The sequence below is a fragment of the Colobus angolensis genome, unplaced genomic scaffold, assembly GCF_000951035.1.
Source record: "Colobus angolensis palliatus isolate OR3802 unplaced genomic scaffold, Cang.pa_1.0 Scaffold240, whole genome shotgun sequence".
Classification (NCBI taxonomy): domain Eukaryota; kingdom Metazoa; phylum Chordata; class Mammalia; order Primates; family Cercopithecidae; genus Colobus; species Colobus angolensis.
In genome coordinates this window covers 1,990,331-2,011,369 of record NW_012115600.1, presented here as the reverse complement: position 1 = coordinate 2,011,369, position 21,039 = coordinate 1,990,331, and the positions used below count along the sequence as shown (strand labels likewise).

At 50.4% G+C, this 21,039-nt stretch overlaps 1 protein-coding gene across 1 annotated transcript in view; it reads left to right on the top strand.

Moving 5' to 3' along the window:
* MYOM3 (myomesin 3) overlaps positions 1 to 20,698 on the top strand; it is a 61,742-nt gene extending 41,044 nt beyond the window's left edge. Inside the window, exons 23-37 of the mRNA XM_011945593.1 lie at positions 1,063 to 1,172; positions 3,641 to 3,685; positions 4,394 to 4,530; positions 7,545 to 7,689; positions 7,854 to 7,913; positions 8,626 to 8,693; positions 9,690 to 9,800; positions 11,528 to 11,615; positions 12,157 to 12,195; positions 12,451 to 12,559; positions 14,052 to 14,215; positions 14,842 to 14,878; positions 15,067 to 15,089; positions 17,472 to 17,527; positions 19,106 to 20,698. Of these exons, the coding sequence (XP_011800983.1) occupies positions 1,063 to 1,172; positions 3,641 to 3,685; positions 4,394 to 4,530; positions 7,545 to 7,689; positions 7,854 to 7,913; positions 8,626 to 8,693; positions 9,690 to 9,800; positions 11,528 to 11,615; positions 12,157 to 12,195; positions 12,451 to 12,559; positions 14,052 to 14,215; positions 14,842 to 14,878; positions 15,067 to 15,089; positions 17,472 to 17,527; positions 19,106 to 19,369 (1,456 nt within the window). The 3' untranslated portion in view covers positions 19,370 to 20,698. The remainder of the gene's footprint in view (positions 1 to 1,062; positions 1,173 to 3,640; positions 3,686 to 4,393; positions 4,531 to 7,544; positions 7,690 to 7,853; positions 7,914 to 8,625; positions 8,694 to 9,689; positions 9,801 to 11,527; positions 11,616 to 12,156; positions 12,196 to 12,450; positions 12,560 to 14,051; positions 14,216 to 14,841; positions 14,879 to 15,066; positions 15,090 to 17,471; positions 17,528 to 19,105) is intronic.
* Positions 20,699 to 21,039: the final 341 nt, after the last annotated feature.

Genomic DNA, 21,039 nt, shown 5'->3' with positions numbered 1-21,039 from the left:
AAAAAAAAAAAAAAAAACAAGTAAATGAGGCGAGAGGAGAAACAACTGCTCAACGAGACCCAAATACTGTCAGAGGAGCTGGCAGACACTCCTGGCTGAGACCACGGGGCAGGACTCATCGATGATGGCTGAAAGGTGCTGCTCGGTCTTTCTCTGCCGACGCTGACTGCAACCTTAGTGAGAAGAGTGGAGAGTGCACTTACGGGACTGCAATGGTGCTATTTTTTCTTCTCTTTTCTTTCTTTTTTTTTGAGACAGGGTCTTGCTCTGTTGCCCAGGCTGTGCAATGGCATGATCTCAGCTCACTGCAGCCTTGACCTCCCAAGCTCAAGCGACCCTCCTGCCTCAGTCTCCTGAGTAGCTTGACTACAGGCACACGTCAACATGCCCAGCTAATTTTTGTATTTTTTGTAGAGATGGGGTCTCACTCGTTGTCTAGGCTTGTCTCTAACTCCTGAGCTCAACTAGTCCTCCCCATTCAGCCTCCCAAAGTGCTGGGATTACAGGCGTGAGCCACTGCACTCAGCCAATGGCACTGTTCTTTTGGAGATTCCTTTTCCGTAGGGAATTACATGTGCCCCTAACTCAGTACCTTCGAGGAGACCTTCAAAGAGGACTTGGTTTCTAGCCTGGGTGCCAGGGACTTGCTCTTACAAGTTCTCTGTACTTAGGTTCTTCATCTATAGCATGTAGAGTTGGACCAGATGACCACAAGGACCCCTGTCAAATGCCCCCATGTCTCACTCCTCCCCCAGCGGCTCATGGCCTCAGATCTGTCCAACAAGGCATAAAGCCTATGCCTCAAGCCCTGGAGGAGGTCAGGGTGGTGTGACCAGTTCAGACCCAGTGCCAGAGAGCCCAGATAATGGCACCATTGAAGGTGGGACCCTGAGGGGACCCTGAGGAGGTAGAAGGAGGCAGCAGCCTGTGCTTCCTGACTTGGCCAGGGTCTGCTTGTGGTACAGGCTCACCAGAGGCAACCTGGACTCCCTGGCTCCCAGGCCTCTAGTGCACAAGACTAAGGAGCTCCTCCCAGAGCCTCTGCTCTCCTCTCTCTACCAGGTCCAAGGTCATCCTGAAAGAACCTGGCCTCGAGGATTTGGGCACCTACTCAGTCATAGTCACTGATGCCGATGAAGACATCTCCGCAAGCCACACGCTGACCGAGGAAGGTAATGCACCTGCCCCCTCCCGGCCACCTCCCCAGAGAGAGAGTCCCAAACACAAATGCACACAGAGGTCAGCAAGAAGCAACCAAAATAAGTAAAGTGGCAATTTCTACAGAGAAGTAGGCCCTCACCCACCCATTCTTTCCATCACTAGATATCTACTGAGTACCTGCCACAGGCCAGGTAGGCCCTGGATATTACATCAGTGAACTCGACAGACAAAAATCCCTGCCCAGTGAAATTTACATTTTTCTGGTCTCTCTTTTGTTGTCCCACTTCTTTATTTTTAAATTATTATTATTATTTCTTGAGACGGAGTCTCGCTCTGTCGCCCAGGCTGGAATGCAGTGGCATGATCTCGGCTCACTGCAACCTCTGTCTCCTGGGTTCAAGCAATTTTCCTGACAGAGCTCCCTGAGTAGCTGGGACTACAGGCGCCCGCCACCACGCCGGGCTAATTTTTTGTATTTTTAGTAGAGATGGGGTTTCACCATATTAGCCAGGATGGTCTCAATCTCCTGACCTTGTGATCTGCCCACCTCAGCCTCCCAAAGTGTTGGGATTACAGGCGTGAGCCACTGTGCCCAGCCTGTTTTCCCGCTTTTCGTAAAAGCAAAGGTACTAGAATTATTTTTGTTTCTTTTTTTTTTTTTTTTTTTTTTTTTTTTTTTGAGACGGAGTCTCGCTCTGTCGCCCAGGCTGGAGTGCAGTGGCCGGATCTCAGCTCACTGCAAGCTCCGCCTCCCGGGTTCACGCCATTCTCCTGCCTCAGCCTCCCGAGTAGCTGGGACTACAGGCGCCCGACACCACGCCCGGCTAGTTTTTTGTATTTTTTTAGTAGAGACGGGGTTTCGTCGTGTTCGCCAGGATGGTCTCGATCTCCTGACCTCGTGATCCACCCGTCTCGGCCTCCCAAAGTGCTGGGATTATAGGCTTGAGCCACCGCGCCCGGCCGAATTATTTTTGTTTCTTTCTGTGGCCCCCAAAAACAACAGTGCAAGTGTGATGATAAATTGCAAACAGCAGGTGGTCTGAGAAATGGGGTGACCATAGGGAGTGTTGAGGACTGTGGGTAACCAGAGAATGAATACTACGTCTAAAGGACCATCCATATTTGATAAATTAAACTGAACCAAAGCCTGTGCTCACAGCCAATGAGATGCTCTGCTCCCTCCATAGCAACCAGGACAGGCTTTGCCTATTGTCTATCCTGCTCGTGGCACATGAGGCCTTTTGATTTTGTTAAGAAGCAGAAGCCAGAGAGACCCGGGTTCCAATTCCGGTTCCATAATTTGCTGGCTGATTTTGGACAAGTCATGCCACCTTCCTGGGCCTCAGTTTCCTCGCCCATAAAGAGGGATTATAATCCCTGGCTGCCCCCACCTGAAACAATATTGTTATGCAGATACAATCAGATGATTCTATGCAAACTAAAGCCATCCATGAAAATGATGGTGTTTTTTGGTTTTGTTTGCCGAGTGCTTGCCATGAATCTAGACTCATTGTGTTAAGGATTCTGGGGCTTACTAGAGAAAATGAGGCGTGGGCTCTGCCCCTCCAGTTCATCCACACAGTCCGTATTGACTGAGCACCTACTGTGTACAAGACATTCACGGAGATTCAGAGCTCGCCTTAGCAGAAGAGGCAACACAAAGAAGCAGTCAGCAGGCGGGGCGCAGTGGCTCATGCCTATAATCCCAGCACTTTGGGAGGCTGAGGCGGGCGGATCACCTGAAGTCAGGAGTTCAAGACCAGCCTGGCCAACATGGTGAAACCCTGTCTCTTGCTAAAAATACAAAAAATTAGCTGGGCATGGTGGCACACTCCTGTAATCCCAGCTACTTGGGAGGCTGAGGCAGGAGAATCGCTTAAACCCTGGAGGCAGAGGTTGCAGTGAGCCAGATCGAACCATTGCACTCCAGCCTGGGCAACAAGAGCAAAACTCTGTCTCAAAAAAAAGAAAAGACGAAGAAGAAAAAACAGTCAGCAAAAAGACAGCATTCTAGAACAATCTGAGACTTCTGGGCTGCAGTGCTCGGACCCAGGGACACTAAGATAGCATATGACAGGAGTGAGCAATGAGGCCCTGGCACCAGTGGTCCCAGAGTGACCAGAGGCAGACAGTAATACTCAGCCCACAGCATTGCAGAGGACTAATGAAGTATGCAGAACCAGGCACATGGCAGGTGCTCCTCTAGGGAAGTAAGACTTGATCTAGGCCTTGAAGGACAGGGAGAAGACGCAACTTCAGGGTGGTCAGCAGCAGCCTTGGCATCACCCTCAGTGCCCCAGGGCAAAGGCCCACAGTATTCATCATGGCCCCTGTGGAGCCAAGGGACCCCAACTTGGGGGGAGGTGTCTCTTGGAACTTTGACCCAGCACAGGATCATTGGATGGCTCCTGTGGGCCTCCCACGCCCAGGCAGGATATTTCATTCTCTCTGGTTTCTTCCTTACTCCCCTCTATCCCAGAGCTGGAGAAGCTGAAGAAGCTGAGTCACGACATCAGAAACCCAGGTAAGCAAGCAGTCCAAGCTGCAGCCTTGTGCAGCCCCCACTGGGCCCACTGGCATGTTCTGAGCAGAACAGAGTCAGGCCAAGGACCAGGAAACAACCCCCAGAGGGTGGGGAAACCACAGAGCTAGAAGGTCAGAGACCACTCAGGAAGCTCACAGACGGAAAAGGGCAGCAGGAAAGGGGATGCGAGGAAGGGAAATGTGGGTGTTGTCCTCTTTTATAATTACTATCATTGGCTCTTTAGTCATTAGGATTTGGGATCTTCTAAACCTCTGCTTCCCTCCGTTGGCTAGGGACAGTGTGTGCAGTCCCTAGAGCAGGGGAGGTCACAAACTTGGCTACACAAAAGAATCATGATGGCACCTTTCCTAATCCCAATACCTAGGCCATGCCCCAGACAAATCAGAATCTCTGAGGATGGAGCCCACATGCTAGGGTTTTTGAAAGTCCTCGGGGATCCAATGCCCGGCCAGGTTGAGAACCGCAGCCCCAGAGCTCTTAGAAGAGGAAATGCTTCGCTGAGATTAAATAAATCCAGAGTGGGCATTCGGAAAACCCTCCTCTGAGCCCCACCCAGCAGAGTGTCCTTCAGGTTCTCTAAGCGTTTTGCAATGTCAGATGCCAAGGGTGTGCTCCAGGTGGGGCTGGAAAGGAGCGGGAAAGGGAGAAGGGGTCCAACCCACCCCCTTCCCATCCTGCGCCTCCCAGTGATCAAACTGATCTCCGGCTGGAACATTGACATCCTGGAACAAGGAGAGGTGCGGCTTTGGCTGGAAGTAGAAAAGTTATCTCCAGCCGCTGAGCTCCATCTAATCTTCAACAACAAAGAGATCTTCAGCTCTCCGGTAATTGGGTGCTCACAATCCCTGAAGTGAGGCTCCCCTGCCCGGGAGGTGGCCTCGTGGGGTCATGATTCTGCATGGGCTGGTACTTCCCCCTAGTGGCCATTTCAGAAATGACGGTGTGCTTTTGCCGTTCAGTGGTGGGGACGGGATGAGGACCCTTGGCTTTTAGTACCAGTGCTGATGTTGGGGGTGGGGGTTGGCAGGGACACTACATGCTGGCCAATGCAAGGGACATTCCCACAAACAAAATTTCCATCCCCCCCACAACTTTTGATTACCCCACCAGACATTCTTAAGATGAAAAACCTGCATTCATGCCTATAATTATCCAAGGCTAGACCCTAACTCTATTTTAGATACAAATACAAAGTATTTTTGTACATTTTTTTCTTTTTTTTAATCTTTTTAGTTAGAGATGGGGGCTCACTGTGTTGACCAAGTTGGTCTTGAACGCCTGGCCTCAAGTACTCCTTCTGCCTCCATCTCCCAAACAATTTTATTTTTTGTTTTCTGTTTTTGTTTGTTTTTGAGACAGAACCTCACTTTGTTACCATGGCTAAAGTACAGTGGCATGATCTCAGCTCACTGCAGCCTCAACCTCCCAGACTTAAGCGATCCTCCCACCTCAGCCTCCCGAGTAGTTGAGATCACAGTCACACACACCACCATGCCCAGTTAATTTTAATATTTTTTTGTAGAGACAGGGTTTTGCCTTGTTGCCTGGGCTGCAAACTCCTGAACTCAGGCGATCCTCCTACCCAGCCTCCCAAAGTGTGCAATTTCACTATACACTGAATGGAGAATTTTTATTCTGCTGGCTACTTTACCTACGCTCATTCATTTTCCTGCTTTTGTGCAGAACAGTTTCTGATATTTTGGTTTTTCTTCTTTTAAAGTCAAACCAATTCATTATAAATCAGTGTGGCATAATTGAGGTTATACCCAAGCATGTCTATATTGAAATATTTTTATTTTAAATGACTTATTTCTTCTTTATATTATGGTTAGAGTATATTATTTTGTAAATCATATCTGTAGACAGGTTGTATTAGATCAAACCACATGATTTGTCAATATTCAACTGTTTACCTGCTGACATGGCAATTTCAACCTCATGAGACACTCAAATTCATGACTCACTCTCATATTATTTGTGAATTTCATCTCCAGATGGCAAAGCAGCCATTAGAAAATACATGTTGTGGCTGGGCGGGGTGGCCCACGCCTGTAATCTCAGCACATTGGGAGACCGAGGCAGGTGGATCACCTGAGGTCAGGAGTTTGAGACCAGCCTGGCCAACATGATGAAACCCCATCTCTACTAAAAATACAAAAAATTAGCCAGGCATGGTGGTGCACACCTGTAATCCCAGCTACCGAGGAGACTGAGGCATGAGAATCGCTTGAATCCAGGAGGCAGAGGTTGCAGTGAGCCAAGATCGTGCCACTGCACTCCAGCCTGGGCAATAAAGTGAGACTCTATCTCAAAAACAAAAAGAAAAGAAAAGAAAATATGTGTTATATATATATCAAAGGTCCAACGACAAAAAAGAAAGAAAGAAAGAAAGAAAGAAAATGTTTTATAGAAAGAAGGCACTAGTTCTGACAGGAGTCTCATGTCCACCCCCTGTGGGTTATATGACCTTGGCAGGTCTCTTCACCTGTCTTGCCTCTGTTTCTGCATCTGTGCAATGGGGCTGGTTGTCCCAGCATCAAAAGGTGCAAATCAGAAAACTGACTTGAAAGTTCTGCATAAAGATTGTGCAATGACCTTACCACATGGTATAGGAAGTGTTACAAAGTCTGGACTCATTAGTATTCAACTATATTTCTATAGTTGTCCCTATAGAAAAATGAAACAAAATTAGATCACTCCTCCAAATCATACATACAAATAAAGCCAGAGGGAGAAAGAACCTAAATGAGGAAAATGAAATTTCCTGTTAAGGAATATGGTAAAATGTAAATGAGTGTTAATACTGGGTAGCAAGTACATGAGTACTTTTTTTTCCAATATCCTTTACACATGCCGATGGGGTTTTTCCTATTTTAAAAGAAGTAGAAAATAAGTGGTCAGGCACAGTGGCTCACGCCTGTAATCCCAGTACTTTGGGAGGCCGAGACGGGCAGATTACTTGAGGCCAGGAGTTCGAGACCAGCCTGGCCAACATGGTGAAACCCCGTCTCTACTAAAAATACAAAAATTAGCTGGGTGTGGTGGCACATGATTGTAATCCCAGCTACTTAGGAGACTGAGGCAGGAGAATTGCTTGAACCCGGGAGGCAGAAGCTGCAGTGAGCCGAGACTGCACCACTGCACTCCAGGCTGGGCGATGGAGCGAGACTCTGTCTCAAAAAAAAAAGACCCTGTAATCCCAGCACTTTGGGAGACTGAGACAGGCAGATCCGATCCTGGCTAACACGGTGAAGCCCTGTCTCTACTAAAAAATACAAAAAACTAGCCGGGTGAGGTGGTGGGCGCCTGTAGTCCCAGCTACTCGGGAGCCTGAGGCAGGAGAATGGCGTAAACCCGGGAGGCGGAGCTTGCAGTGAGCTGAGATCCGGCCACTGCACTCCAGCCTGGGCGACAGAGCGAGACTCCGTCTCAAAAAAAAAAAAAAGAAAAGAAAAGAAAACAGGCAAAATCATGGCACAGCGGGCGTTGGGGGCTTATTATTAAATTGTAACTGATCACGCCACTGCACCCCAGCCTGGGCAACAGAGTGAGGCTGTCTCAAGAAAAACAAAACAACAACAAAAATATTGTTTTTTTATTCAATATTATGAATAAAAATATTCAATATTTTTTATTCAATTTTATTCAATGATACTTATTCAAGTATCCAGGGGACTGGGTGTGGGGGGAGCCGCAGAGGGTTACCCAACATCCCGCCCAAGTCTCTGAAGGCTGACAGCTCTGCGCTTACCACCCCCCAGCCCACTGCACCCTGAAGTGTGCCCTTCAACAAAGTTCCCAGAACAGGGAAAAGGACTCTGGAGTTTGTCCTTTTCAGAACCGCAAAATCAGTTTTGACCGAGAGAAGGGCCTGGTGGAAGTGATCATCCAGAACTTGTCTGAGGAGGACAAAGGGTCGTACACCGCTCAACTCCAAGACGGAAAAGCCAAAAACCAGATTACCTTGACACTGGTGGATGACGGTCAGCCCCGCCCTCCCCGCCCTGCACACCCGGCCTGCCCCGCAGCCCTGAGTCCTCGGCTCTGCAGTCCGCTGAGCACACCCCTCGCCTTCTGCTGCCCCATGTCCCCTCTCCAGACCCACACTCTTCTCGGCTCATGCTGGTTCCTCCCTCTGTGTTCACAGATTTTGACAAACTTCTGAGGCAGGCAGATGCTAAGAGAAGGGACTGGAAGAGAAAACAGGGTAAGAGCTGCTGGAGTGAAGTTCAAAATCCCTGGCCACTGGTTCGTGCTAGAGATGCTGGACTGGGGGTTAATGGGACCCCCAGCCCTGCTGGGCCCCCGAGGGATGTCCACTGCCATTCAGTCCAGTTCTGTCCCAATGTCAGATCAAAATAGCTCTTGCCTGACCTGAGGATGAGAGCTGAGCCCTCTTAAATTTTGCACCCTGAAGCCAGGCACACTGTCTCATGCCTGTAATCCCAGCACTTTGGGAGACAAAGGTGGGCAGATCACTTGAGGTCAGGAGTTCAAGACCAGGCTGGCCAACATGGTGAAACCCTATCTCTACAAAAAATACAAAAATTAGCCGGGCATGGTGGCACATGCCTGTAATTCCAGCTACTCAGGAGGCTGAGCCACGAGAATCCTTGAACCCAGGAGGCGGAGGTTGCAATGAGCTGAGATCGCGCCACTGCACTCCGACCTGCGCAACAGAGTGAGACTCTGTCTCAAAAAAAAAAAAAAGAAAGAAAGAAGGAAAGAAAAGAAAAGAAAGAAAGAAATTTGCACCCTGAGCACCACCCTTGCCTCACCCCCGTCCCAGCCCTGGCAGGGGCAGCATCTGAGAAGCCCATAGCCATTAACTGCCCCTCCCCCATCCCTGCCTGGACACAGGTGGCACCCTGGCTGAGCCTGGCTCTCTGACGGTGGGCATATTTGTTTTGCACACACAGGTCCCTATTTTGAGCAGCCATTGCAGTGGAAGGTCACAGAGGACTGCCAAGTGCAGCTGACATGCAAGGCAAGTCCTGCCCTGCCCCCAGGCCCAGCGCGGGGGGACCTGTGGCTTATCCCCAAGCCCAGTTGTTGTCCCTGCCCACCTGGTTCCCTAAATTCCACACTCTGTACTTGGCTGATCGCACACACAGAAAGTATGCCCGAGGAGACTGCATGTAACCCAAAAAGCAAACCCACCTTCCCAGGCCCATGGGGTGGGATTAGTGTGAGGTGGACCAGCCTTGCACAAGATCCTAGTGGCTCCAGCAGGGGTTTTGAGGGGTCAGGGGGTCTAGGAGCCTGCGAGCGTTTGTATGTTGAGGGCTCTCCCTGTGTTTATGATTATCCTGTACTCAGAGACTCAGTATTATTTCATCCACCTCACGATCATCTGTGACATAGGCATTGCTATCCCCACTTTATAGATGAGAAAACAAATGCGGAAATAGCTCAAGGCCACATAGTAAGAGGGAGAGCCCAGTCTATCTGACTCCAAAGCCTAAGGTCCTTCTTAGCACCCTTCGGCCTGTTGAGATAACGGGGGAAGGGGAGGGTGGGTGCTCTCCCAGAGGCATATCCAGTCAGTAAACTCAGAGCATCTATTATGTGCCACTCTGCAAGGTCCTGAACATACAAAGATGATGAAGTGGTCTCTGCGGGCCTTGGGAGCCCATGGTCAAGGCAGGACCACTGGAAAACAGCATCACTCACGCTTGACCCGAATGGGGCAGGAAATTGATGAATCGTGATGGGGGGTGACTATGGGGTGCTTCAAAAAAAAGGCTTCCTGGAGGAGATGACATTTAACTGAAGCATATGAACATTGACAAGGAAAATAGAGTAGGGCAGGGATGAAGAGGCAGAGGGAAAACCATTAGCAAGAATTCAGAGTCCGGAAGCCAGCAGAGGAGTCATACGGTATGTGAAAGGACTCGGCTGAGATGCCTGAAGGTGTGCACAGGTGTGTTTTTACTCGAAAAGAAACAAGCCTGACAGTCTCCTCATTCCCCACCTTCCCCAGGTGACAAACACCAAGAAGGAGACTCGCTTTCAGTGGTTCTTCCAGAGGGCAGAGATGCCAGATGGTCAGTACGACCCAGAGACGGGAACGGGACTGCTCTGCATCGAAGAGGCAAGTGTGGCTCCAGCTTCAGGGCTCACTTTCTCCTTTGGCTGCAAGCCAGGGAGGGCTCTGGGCTGGGAGTCAGAGGCAGGGCCGAGGCTAGGTTGATGCAAGTGAAGCCCTGAGCACAAAATTTAAGGGGCACCAAAAAAACTCAGTAATCAAGATAAATAATATTGTATGCAATATTCTAAAAACTCAAAATTAATGCACACAAAAACTGTTAAAACCCCCAAACTTTCAATAGAGACGGAATCAGTATTACTGATTTTCTTCTTTAGCTCCAGTACTGGCCCTGCCAATGACTGTGCAGGCTTGGGCTAGCCCCTGTCCCTCTCTGACCTCAGCTTTCATCTGCAACCTGAGCGAGTTGGAAGGGATGCTCTCTCAACACCTGCTTCCTGCCCAGCAGTCTAGGATTCAGGACAGGAAGGATGTCTCCAGGTGGGGCAGATCTGGGCTGAATAAAGCAGGGCTGGAGCTCAGTTCTCCCCCCAAGTCCTCCCCTATGGCCTTTGGCGGACCGTGGCCTGGTTAAGAGAGAAATACAAGGCTTGCTCTTAAACGTCAACCTTTTTCTGCCCTGCTGCTGATGTCTGTGGCCTCACTGGGTGCCCAGGAGGACTGGAGCAAACAGAGGTTTGCTGACTAGGAAGAAAACAATGATTTCAAGGTCTTCTCCCAAATCCTGGCCAGGCTGATGCCAAGTCAGCCTTTGCCACCACTGTGCAAGCAACTCAGACAGGCTGTGGCACCAAGTAGGTGCTTCATAGTTACGGAGTTTTAGTATAATCATCAGTCCCATTGGTGCAAAGTTTCTGGCCTCCTAAGAGTTACCTCCCTTGATCCCCACAGCAGCTGTAGCACACAGGCAGGGCAAGGATGATACCGTGATTTTACTGATGAGTAAACTGAGGCTCAGAGAGTTTCAGTGTAAAGACATAAAGCTAGAGGGTGGGGTCAGAAGCCACTCCAGCCACCCACTCTGGGTTTGGCTGAGACCTTGGAGCCTTCCTGGGATGGTGAGGACATAAGAGAGGATTTTTGGGGCTCAGCTCCTCAATCCTCAGGTTAAGAGCTGCCTCTGTCTTGGATCCTGCCCCAAACCCACTGTGTGGAGATGGTCCTGCTGGGAAGTATTGAGAGATGAGGGACTGAAGGAAGGTGCTGTGTAATGAGAGGTCACTTCTGATCTCTGGACCTTGCCTTGAAAGCACAACTCAGGTTCTTGCTTTGCTGAGTGTTTGTTCAGACTTAATTTGGGGCTGAAAAACATGGGCCAAGAGAACACCCTTGTCCTGGGCAGGAGAAAACATGCTTCCTCTTGGGGAACTGCAGGTGGTGGGGGTCCCTCCATCCAGGAGCCCCCAGGGAGTGAAAGGTGGGCCAGGCCCAGACAAGCTCTGCAAAGTGAGGCTCACTGTGTTGTGCTCAAATCAGCCGCCTGTGAATGCAAATGAAGGTGTCTGGTTCTGCCCTCAACTCCCCCTACTCCACCCCTTCCCCAGGCCCAGACAATCCCCGAGCTAGGAATCCAAGGGCTCTGGAGCTGAAAGGAGCCTTAGAGCTCACCCAGTCCAGATAAGTAAACGGAGGCCCAGGGAGGAGAAGGGTCTTCTTACCTGAGGTCACACAGAGAGTGAGGGGCAGGCCTGGAGCCCAGGCCTCCTGATTTGGTAGCCATCTCTCCTTCTGAAGCCCATGCTGACACCACCATCGTTCATCCTTCTTTCCAGTTGTCCAAAAAGGACAAGGGAATTTACAGAGCAATGGTTTCTGATGATCGAGGGGAGGACGACACCATATTGGACCTCACGGGTGACGGTAGGAGCTGGCGATGGGTCAGGGACTGTGGAGGGAGCACAGTGGAGCAGACTGTGATGTGATCTGTGCAGTAAGATTTATGGGATCCCATGCCACTTGGACAAATTGAAGCACAAAGAGAATAAGTGACTTGCCCAGGATTCCACAGCTAGTCAGTGGCAGGAGCCAGGTCAGTGTGACTCTGATGCCTGTGTTCACCACAGTATACCACAGTGAGTCCAGGCTTGGAGACCCAAAGCCTGAGTTCACTCCTCCGTCCCACAGCGGGCCCAGGCTTCTTATCAGGCTGATTGGCTCAACCTGCAAAAAACTGTCAGGTTTACATATTTGTCCTCCATCCATAGTGCCCTTCTCCCCACCCCACTGCCGAGTGCCCTGAACCCCCTCCTATCCCCAAACTATGAGAGTCATCCTACAGAGCTGCCTGTCCCCCCGAGAGCAGCTCATGGGCTCCACCAGCCTTTTTCAAGGATGTCCCCACTCCTAGCACATCCCTAGGGGAGCCCTATGCCAGCTAACCCTTCTCTCTGTCTCCCTCCAGCCCTGGATGCCATCTTCACCGAGCTGGGCAGGATTGGTGGTAAGCAGCTCGCCTCTTTGCCCAGCCCTGCCCTGATGCCCAACAGCCTCCAAGCAGCCTAACACTGGCCTTGGCTATTGGGGGTGGGTTTAATTTCCAACCTCAAACACTGAAGAGAAAATCCTGCCTCTTCACAGCACTGCATTTCCCCTACAGCACCTACCCGCCCCCCAGGCAGAGTCAGACAAGCTGGCCCCCAAATCTGATGCCTAAATGGCCTCAGGGAAGACTCATCCTTCTCTTCTGTCTCCCCAGCCCTCTCTGCAACTCCACTGAAAATCCAGGGGACCGAGGAAGGGATCCGGATCTTCAGCAAGGTCAAGTACTACAACGTGGAGTACATGAAAACCACCTGGTTCCACAAGTAGGTCTGCCTTGCCCCAGAGCCCCAGCCAGGCTGGAAAGGATTCAGCACCTGACCCACGGGTGCCTCCCTCCCTTCTCCCTGTGCAGTCCTCCAAGCAGAGCCCGGTCCTCCAAACAGAGCCCAGTCCCAGTGGTTGGTAGAGACAAGGTCTCTTCCTGGTCTTGCTGTCCACAGAAGGAGTTGAGGATAGAGATTAGCAGTGGGAGGAGTAGAAACGCTTTGCTGAGATCTCCCAGTGAAGGTGGGAACCTTGGTGGGACAACATTTTTCTGGAAACTCTATGGCCACAGCAGGATCAGTCTCTGAGCAGCAGCTGGGAACCGGGGGAGAAAGGGATGCAGGGACGAAGAAGAGCCAAGTGGTCAGGTGGGTCAGGGCATCCTTGTGGGCCTGTGCAACCTTAGCAAACTTGGTCAGCCAGGCTTAGGGGAAACATGCAGGAAAAGGGTCTGCAGGGCTGGCCACTAACTGAGAGCCAGGGCTTGAAGGCAGGATAGATGAGGTACCCACAGAGACTTAGCCACTCTCTGAGTGACCCCAGATAATCCAACAGCAAAGTTTTCCCAGTGCTTTGTATCAGATGCATGCCTCAGCCTTGTGGAGCAGACATGACTGCACCCATTCTGTGGAGAAGGCTTGACTGATTTGGTCAAGGTTGTCAAATGAGTGAGAGCCGAGGCCAGATGGAATTTCAGGACAATAGGTTCCTCCCCTAGCCAGAGTTTCTCAGCCCTGTGACTAAGCACAGAGGTGTCACCTCTGCAACACAACACTGGGAACAGAGGACAGTGTCTCTAGGAATGAAATTTAAGTAAAGAAGAGGAAAAGTTTCACCTTATGTGGTTTCTTTTTTTTTTTTTTTTTGACGGAGTCTCGCTCTGTCGCCCAGGCTGGAGTTCAGTGGCCAGATCTCAGCTCACTGCAAGCTCCGCCTCCCGGGTTTACGCCATTCTCCTGCCTCAGGCTCCCAAGTAGCTGGGACTACAGGCGCCCGCCACCTCACCCGGCTAGTGTTTTTTGTATTTTTTAGTAGAGACGGGGTTTCACCATGTTAGCCAGGATCTTATGTGGTTTCAAAAGGTTAGAGTGCTTGTGGGAAGAAGGCCTGGGAGAGTTTAAAAGGAGAATAAAGAGGTAAGGAAGTTGGCTCCTGAGGGTGAGGGAAGTGGCAGTCACGGACCCTGGAGCACCATTTCTTTAGGGTCCCTGCCTGTGGCATGCATCACAAATGCGGACTCAGCACCAACACATAGTTGTCATGCCACAAGAACTGGTGAATGAATGAATGGATGAATGAATGCAGTATTGAATGATGAATGAAGGGTTGAATAATGAATAAGTGAATGGATATTTATCTGGTGCCTCATGAATGGTCACCACCCATAGCCCACGGATCTTGAAACAAAACCACAGGAGAGGATTTTGGGGCAGGGGTATCTGCTGACCTGCAGACAGGCAGCCTTAACCATTTCTCCACCCTCACATCCAGAGACAAACGTCTGGAGAGTGGTGATCGGATAAGGACGGGCACCACCCTGGATGAGATCTGGCTTCACATCCTGGACCCCAAAGACTCAGACAAGGGCAAATACACTCTGGAAATAGCTGCAGGGAAGGAAGTCCGGCAGCTCTCAACAGATCTCTCAGGGCAAGGTGAGCCATCCACCTATGTGTGCAGAGAACCCTGCTTAGAAAATCCCATGAACAGGCTGGGCACACTGGGTCAGTCCTGTAATCCCAGCACTTTGGGAGGCTGAAGTGGGAGGATCGCTTGAGCTCTGGAGTTTGAGGCCAGTTTGGGCAACATAGTGAGACAAGCCTGGGCAACATCTCTACCAAAAATGAAAATAATTTAGCTGGGCATGGTGACACATATTCCCAGCTACCTGGGAGGCTGAAGTGGGAGGACTGCTTGAGCCCAGGAGATACAGGCTGCAATGAGCTGTGATCACACCACTGTACTCCAGCCTGGGCAACAGAGTGAGATCTTGTCTCAAAAAACAAAAGAATAATAATAAAGATTACTCTGGGATAGGCGTTAAGGAAAGAAAGATTTAAAAATTATTTTAACAAAATAAAAAGAAAGAAAAAAAATCCCATGGTCTTTTGAGGGGACACCTACCCTCCCACCCAGTCCTGCCACTGCCCCAAAAGAACATCGGCATGGGGAGGAGAGTGGAGGACAGGCAGGGATAAGCTCTGCTCCCAGGGTCACCCTGTCCCCACTGTTGGACAGCAGAGGCCCTGATGGCCCCCTTTCTCCTCTGTCCTTCTTACAGCTTTTGAGGACGCCATGGCTGAACACCAGAGGCTGAAGTAAGTTTCCTCTACATTTCTCAGTGTGAATTATAGGCCCCTCCAGGGTGTGGCATGAACTAGGCTCACGACTCCTTCCTGGGAGCCCCAGCCAGCTCCACATTTCCCTCATCACCCCTCACCTCCACCTGGGCTGGACTGTCCTTTACCAAGTGGAACGTCACACCTTGTTCCCATTTGTTTTTCAGAGCCTTGGCCATCATCGAGAAGAGTAAGTCTGCCGATATTTCTGTCGTTTTTGTTTCTGAATTTGGGGAAACTTCCTGGAAGCTCAAGCCTCTTGGTGGGCTGCTGAAGGCCTCGTTCCACAGGGGGGTCTGTGGGGCTCTAGGGTCTTACAGAGCTGCAGGGAAGACCTGGGCAGGACAGAGACAGAATCCAAGGACACCTGGGATTGTATTGTGCAAGCGCCCAGCGCGAGCCTGATTCTCACAGGCACATGGACTATGTTGGTGGGACCAAAAAGGAGGGGACAGACAGGGATGAGGCTGGGCAGGCCTTCTTGAGTGATCTGTGGGGACAGGGTGACTTTAAAGCTGAAGCTATGGCTCTCGAGGCCTTAGAGTCTTATTGAATCCAGGATGAAGCCCCAAACCCAGAGGCACATGGCACGGCCTCTGGGCCACTGGGGGAGCCACTACCAAGTCCATGAGCTCAAGCTTGCCCCATTCATCAGCCCTCCAACCCAAGCCAATTCTAAGCAGCCTGGTGGTGGGAGTCTGGCTGTCTGCTCTCACTGGCCCAGCAGATGAGGAGTAAGGATTTCAGGGAGGGAGAGACCCGGGCAGGCAGCAGAGCACAGGTGTGGTCCTAGAAGGAGACAGCACAGCTCTAAGAACAGACAAGAAAACTCACACCGCCAGCTTGAGGCCATGTGTGGGAGGGGGTAATTCGCTCTGCACGGCATCACTGTCCCCAGGTGTCCCCACTTGACAGGAAGTGCAGGCCTCAGGCTCATAGCTGTTATCAGGAAGGGGCAATTGAGGGGTGTAAGTGGCCATGCAGCGAGAAGCTCCTGCAGGGGGCTGAGGGGCGCCTCGGTGGAGGGAGCACAGCCCAAGACCAGCCTCAGGCCAGGAGGAAGCTCTTGTACCACGAATCTAATCGTTCACCCAGTAAGAATGTCCCTGCCCATCGTGGAATGCCACATCCTGAATAGAAGCCCCGTCCAGGACACTAATAGAGGAAAGCTGAATTCACCAATACTGGATCGCTGGGGTGTGTGGAATCAGAGCTGAAGGAAACGATCATTTCATCCAGCTGTGAAGCGCTGGTGACACTTTCTGCCCACAACTGCATCCATCTGTGGGGCCTTCCCCTCCCCATCCAGGGTCCTGCTCCCTTTTCAGCCACTGGACAGACGCCATCCGCATTGGGCTCTTTGCACATCCCTGATCTCTGGTCTAGGCCATGCTGACCACCTGTCCTGTTCCCACAGCTTCCCCTGCACCATGAGGAGTAGACCAGGTTTCTGCTTAGTGGTTGACGACCACACTCTTCCTCATCACCCACAGTGGCCACCAGGCCCTTTGCTTGATCAGGTTCAAAGTGTCCCAAAAGCTTCTGTCCCACTTTCTCTGATCTTGTTGGTCACACCCGTTGTGTGGATTTTGCCAGTTGAAGTCTCAGAGTAGTCTCACTTACCTGCTTCCTGGTTCTTGAGGGCAAGAGCATCTCATGGTCACCTCCAGGTACCACCAATCATAGCAAATGACCTCAGATCAGTGGCAGAAACACACTATATCCCATATATTCTACTTATGAATACAAGGAAGCATGTGATACAGTTCTAGAGATTTCCATCCAAGGTCAGGTGTGGCAGCTCATGCCTATAATCCCAGTACTTTGGGAGGCCAAGGCAGGAGGATTGCTTGAGCCCAGGAGTTCAAGACCAGCCTGGGCAACATGGCGAAACCCCGTCTCTACAAAAATATAAAAAATATAAAAATACAAAAAATATAAAAATTAGCCAGGCGTGCTGGTGCATGCCTGTAGTCGCAGCTGCTCAGGACGCTGAGCGGGAAGGATTGCTTGAGCCTGGAAAGCAGAAGTTGCAGTGAGCTGAGATCGTGCTGCTGCGCTCCACCCTGGGCAACAGAGCGAGACCCTCTCAAAAAATTAACTTTGAAAAAAAAAAATTAGCCGGGCGCGGTGGCTCAAGCCTGTAATCTCAGCACTTTGGGAGGCCGAGACGGGCGGATCACGAGGTCAGGAGATCGAGACCATCCTGGCTAACACGGTGAAACCCCGTCTCTACTAAAAAATACAAAAAACTAGCCGGGCGAGGTGGCGGGCGCCTGTAGTCCCAGCTACTTGGGAGGCTGAGGCAGGAGAATGGCGTAAACCCGGGAGGCGGAGCTTGCAGTGAGCCGAGATCCAGCCACTGCACTCCAGCCCCGGCGACAGAGCGAGACTCCGTCTCAAAAAAAAAAAAAAAAAAAAAAAAATTAAAAAAGATTTCCATCCAAAATAATGAAAATAGAAAAAGAAAAACAAAGAAGCCTTGCTTAAAAATAAACCTCAACTCTGTGAACTTCTGGCAAGTGGCTTGCAGAAAAAGATTCGTCACCAGGGTCTCTTCTTTCCCTTCCAGATCGTGCCAAAGTGGTGAGGGGTCTGCCGGATGTGGCCACGATCATGGAGGATAAGGTACTGACCCTTCCCGGCCCACAGCCTTGTTCCTTCGTGCATCCACCACAGATCACGAAACAATGCAGCGCCGTGGATTCAAAGCCAAAGAGTGGCCAAGTGACCACACGTCACTGATGACATGTGGTACAAAGGAAAGCCACTGGGCCTGGTGTCAGCCCACAGTGGGTGCTTGACCTAGTTCTAACTCCATGTGTCTAGACAGCCCTGGGCATCCTAGACTTCTGCCTGTGGACTTCAGTGTCCACAAGAAATGTCTACTGGGCGATCCCTAAAAGCCCGTCTAGGATTGAACTTACTTATGCACATCTAGTGTTCCTGAAAACAATTGCTGACTTTTTGATGGTGCTTACTTTGTGCCAGGCACGATTCCATGTATGTTATCTTTTTTAGCTTATTTAACCATCAAGGCAATCACATGAAATAGTTTTATTTATTACTAATCATACTTTATAGCTGAGGAAACCCAGAGTCCCTTAACCCAGGTTAAGAGACCTAAGGTCACACAGCTTGAAGGGGCAGAAGTGAGATTCACACCCAGGAAACCCAACTCCAGAGCCTGTGTGTTTAATAATTACATTATAGTGTTCTGCATTAGAGCTTGTTCAGTAATTTTCTATTTTAATTCATAAATCTATGCACTCAAGCAATATAATCTTGCTTGCATGATAAAATCATAGTGACATATATATTACAAAAAGCAATAAAACAAACCAAAGACCATTCTAGGGCCAATGAATTGCCAGAGTAATTATGGTCTGAGATTCTAATGAGTAAGTATTCCTAAAGAAAGGTTGAGAATGGCTGGGCTCAGTGGTTCACGCCTGTAATCCTAACACTTTGGGAGGCTGAGGCAGGCAAATCACCTGAGGTCAGGAGTTTGAGAACAGCCTGGCCAACATGGCGAAACCCCGTCTCTACTAAAAATACAAAAATGACCAGGCGCGGTGACTCATGCCTGTAATCCCAGCACTTTGGGAGGCCAAGGCGGGCGGATCACCTGAGGTCGGGAGTTTGAGACCAGCCTGACCAACATGGAGAAACCCCGTCTCTACTAAAAATACAAAATTAGTTGGGCATGGCGGCACATGCCTGTAATCCCAGCTACTAGGGAGGCTGAGGCAGGAGAATCACTTGAACCTGGGAGGCAGAGGTTGCAGTGAGCCGAGATCGTGCCATTGCACTCCAGCCTGGGCAACAAGATGAAACTCTGTCTCAAAAAAAAAAAAAAAAATTAGCCAGGCTTGATGGTGGGCATCTGTAATCCCAGCTACTCGGGAGAGGCTAAGGCACAAGAATCGCTTGATCCTGGGATCGCAAAGGTTGCAGTGAGCCGAGATCGTGCCACTGCACTCCAGCCTGGGTGACGGAACGAGACTCCATCCCAAAATAAAAGGTTGAGGATGAAGGATGTGGGGTTAAAATAAAATCTCTACCCTTTATAAATTACAATAAAACACATGTACTGAGCTATCACAGGGAGCAACCTGAGCTGGGAGCTCTCTGGGGACATGAAAGTGAATGCTAAGTTCAAGTTACAAGCAGGTGAAACTGTTCCCTTCCTGTCTTTTCAAACAGACCCTGTGCTTGACTTGCATCATCTCAGGAGACCCCACCCCTGAAATCTCTTGGCTGAAGAATGACCAGCCTGTCACCTTCCTTGACCGATACCGCATGGAAGTGAGGGGGACAGAGGTCACCATCACCATTGAGAAGGTCAACAGTGATGACAGCGGCCGCTACGGCGTCTTCGTCAAGAACAAGTATGGCTCCGAGACAGGCCAGGTCACCATCAGTGTGTTCAAGCACGGGGACGAGCCCAAGGAGCTGAAGAGCATGTGACAGCATGTGTCCGGGCACAGTCTGAGTCTAGTCTGCATGGACCAGTAGGGACAACCAGTGGGTTACAGCCTGGCACAGGCTACAAGGGTGGGGCAGAAGGAAAGGAGACAAGATAGAACCCAGGATGTGCGGGTGGGGGTGGAGCGGATGCACCAAAGTGGAGAAGCAAAGATCTTTCTGGGGTCCTGAGTGGCCTCCAGGAGAGCAGGATGAACCCGGGACCTGGAGTAGGAGACCCGGATGCACTGGGGCTCTCTAACAGTACTGGCATCTGATAGGTAGAGGTCAGGTACGCTGCTAAACACTGCAGCTCCCACCACGTAGAATTATCTGACCCCAGATGTCAAAAGTGCCAAGAGTCCTGAGCCCTGCCATAAACTGATACATCACACCCCTCTTTTAGGATCCCATAGTTTCAATTCACATAAGTTCAACAGACATTCATGTGAAGTCCAGCATGTGGGAGGCTATGGATGGAGCTGGAAATACAAAGGCAACTGATAAGCAGGCTCCACTTGCAAAGAGGCCTCAGTCCAGTGGAAGAAACAGACCTGGGCACAAGCAACTCCAGGACAAGGCAGGACATGATAAAGATTATAAAGCAGGCCCAAGGAAAGTGCTGCCAGTGGTCCAAGGAGGGAGACCAGAGGGTCGTCCCAATACGGGGAGGTAGGGCTTTTAAAACACCCTCATCCAGGCTGGGCGAGGTGGCTCACGCCTGTAATTCTAGCACTTTGGGAGGTCAAGGTGGGCGGATCACCTGAGGTCAGGAGTTCGAGACTACCCTAGCCAACACGGCGAAACCTCGTCTCTACTAAAAACACAAAAATTAGCCGGGCGTGGTGGCAGGCGCCTGTAATCATCCCTGCTATTCAGAAGGCCGAGGCGGGAGAATCCCTTGAACCTGGGAGGCGGAAGTTGTGATGAGCCAAGATTGAGCCCCCCCCAAAAAATTAGCAGAATTGGTGTTGGGCCCTGAAAAATTAGTCCCGTTTTGTGGTGGTAATGGGAGAAGGATATCTCTGGAGCAGGGTCTGGTGGGAGGAAAGGAAAGGAGGAGGCTGAGGCTGCCCAAGTGGCCTTGGATACCAGGCTTGGAGCTGGTAACGTCCAGGGCTTCCAGCATGGGGCCTCTGCCTGGTGTGACAGATACCGACTGGCCTCACTTGATGGATCTCAGTACTGAGCTGGGCATTTCTCTGCCCCCCAACTTCTTTCTTTTTAAAAATAAGATGGGAGAGTTCATAAAATTATAGATGTTTGTTGTAAAATTTTGGAAAACTCTGGAAATTATAGAGGAGAAAATAAACATAATCTATACTTCCAACACCATGAAGTAACACCTGCCTCTGATTTCTGAAATGACTTCTGAACTGAAGGATAAAGTGAGTCACCCCTACATCCCCCACCTCTGCACGTATCAAGGCGTGGTGGGTAACGTATTTCCCCAGCGGCTCACCTACCAGGCTGTATGGTGCAGGCAGGCCAGGCGTTTGATGAGACCTCTGCAGAGAGCAGTGGGGACCAAGGAGACCTGACTGGAGTTTGGGGAATCACGCAGATCTTGGAGGCAAACCACTGATTTGAAGCATGCCTCTACCACTCACTCGCTGTGTGATCCTGCATAATACTTTTCCTTTTCTGGACCTCAGTTTCCCATCTGTAAAACC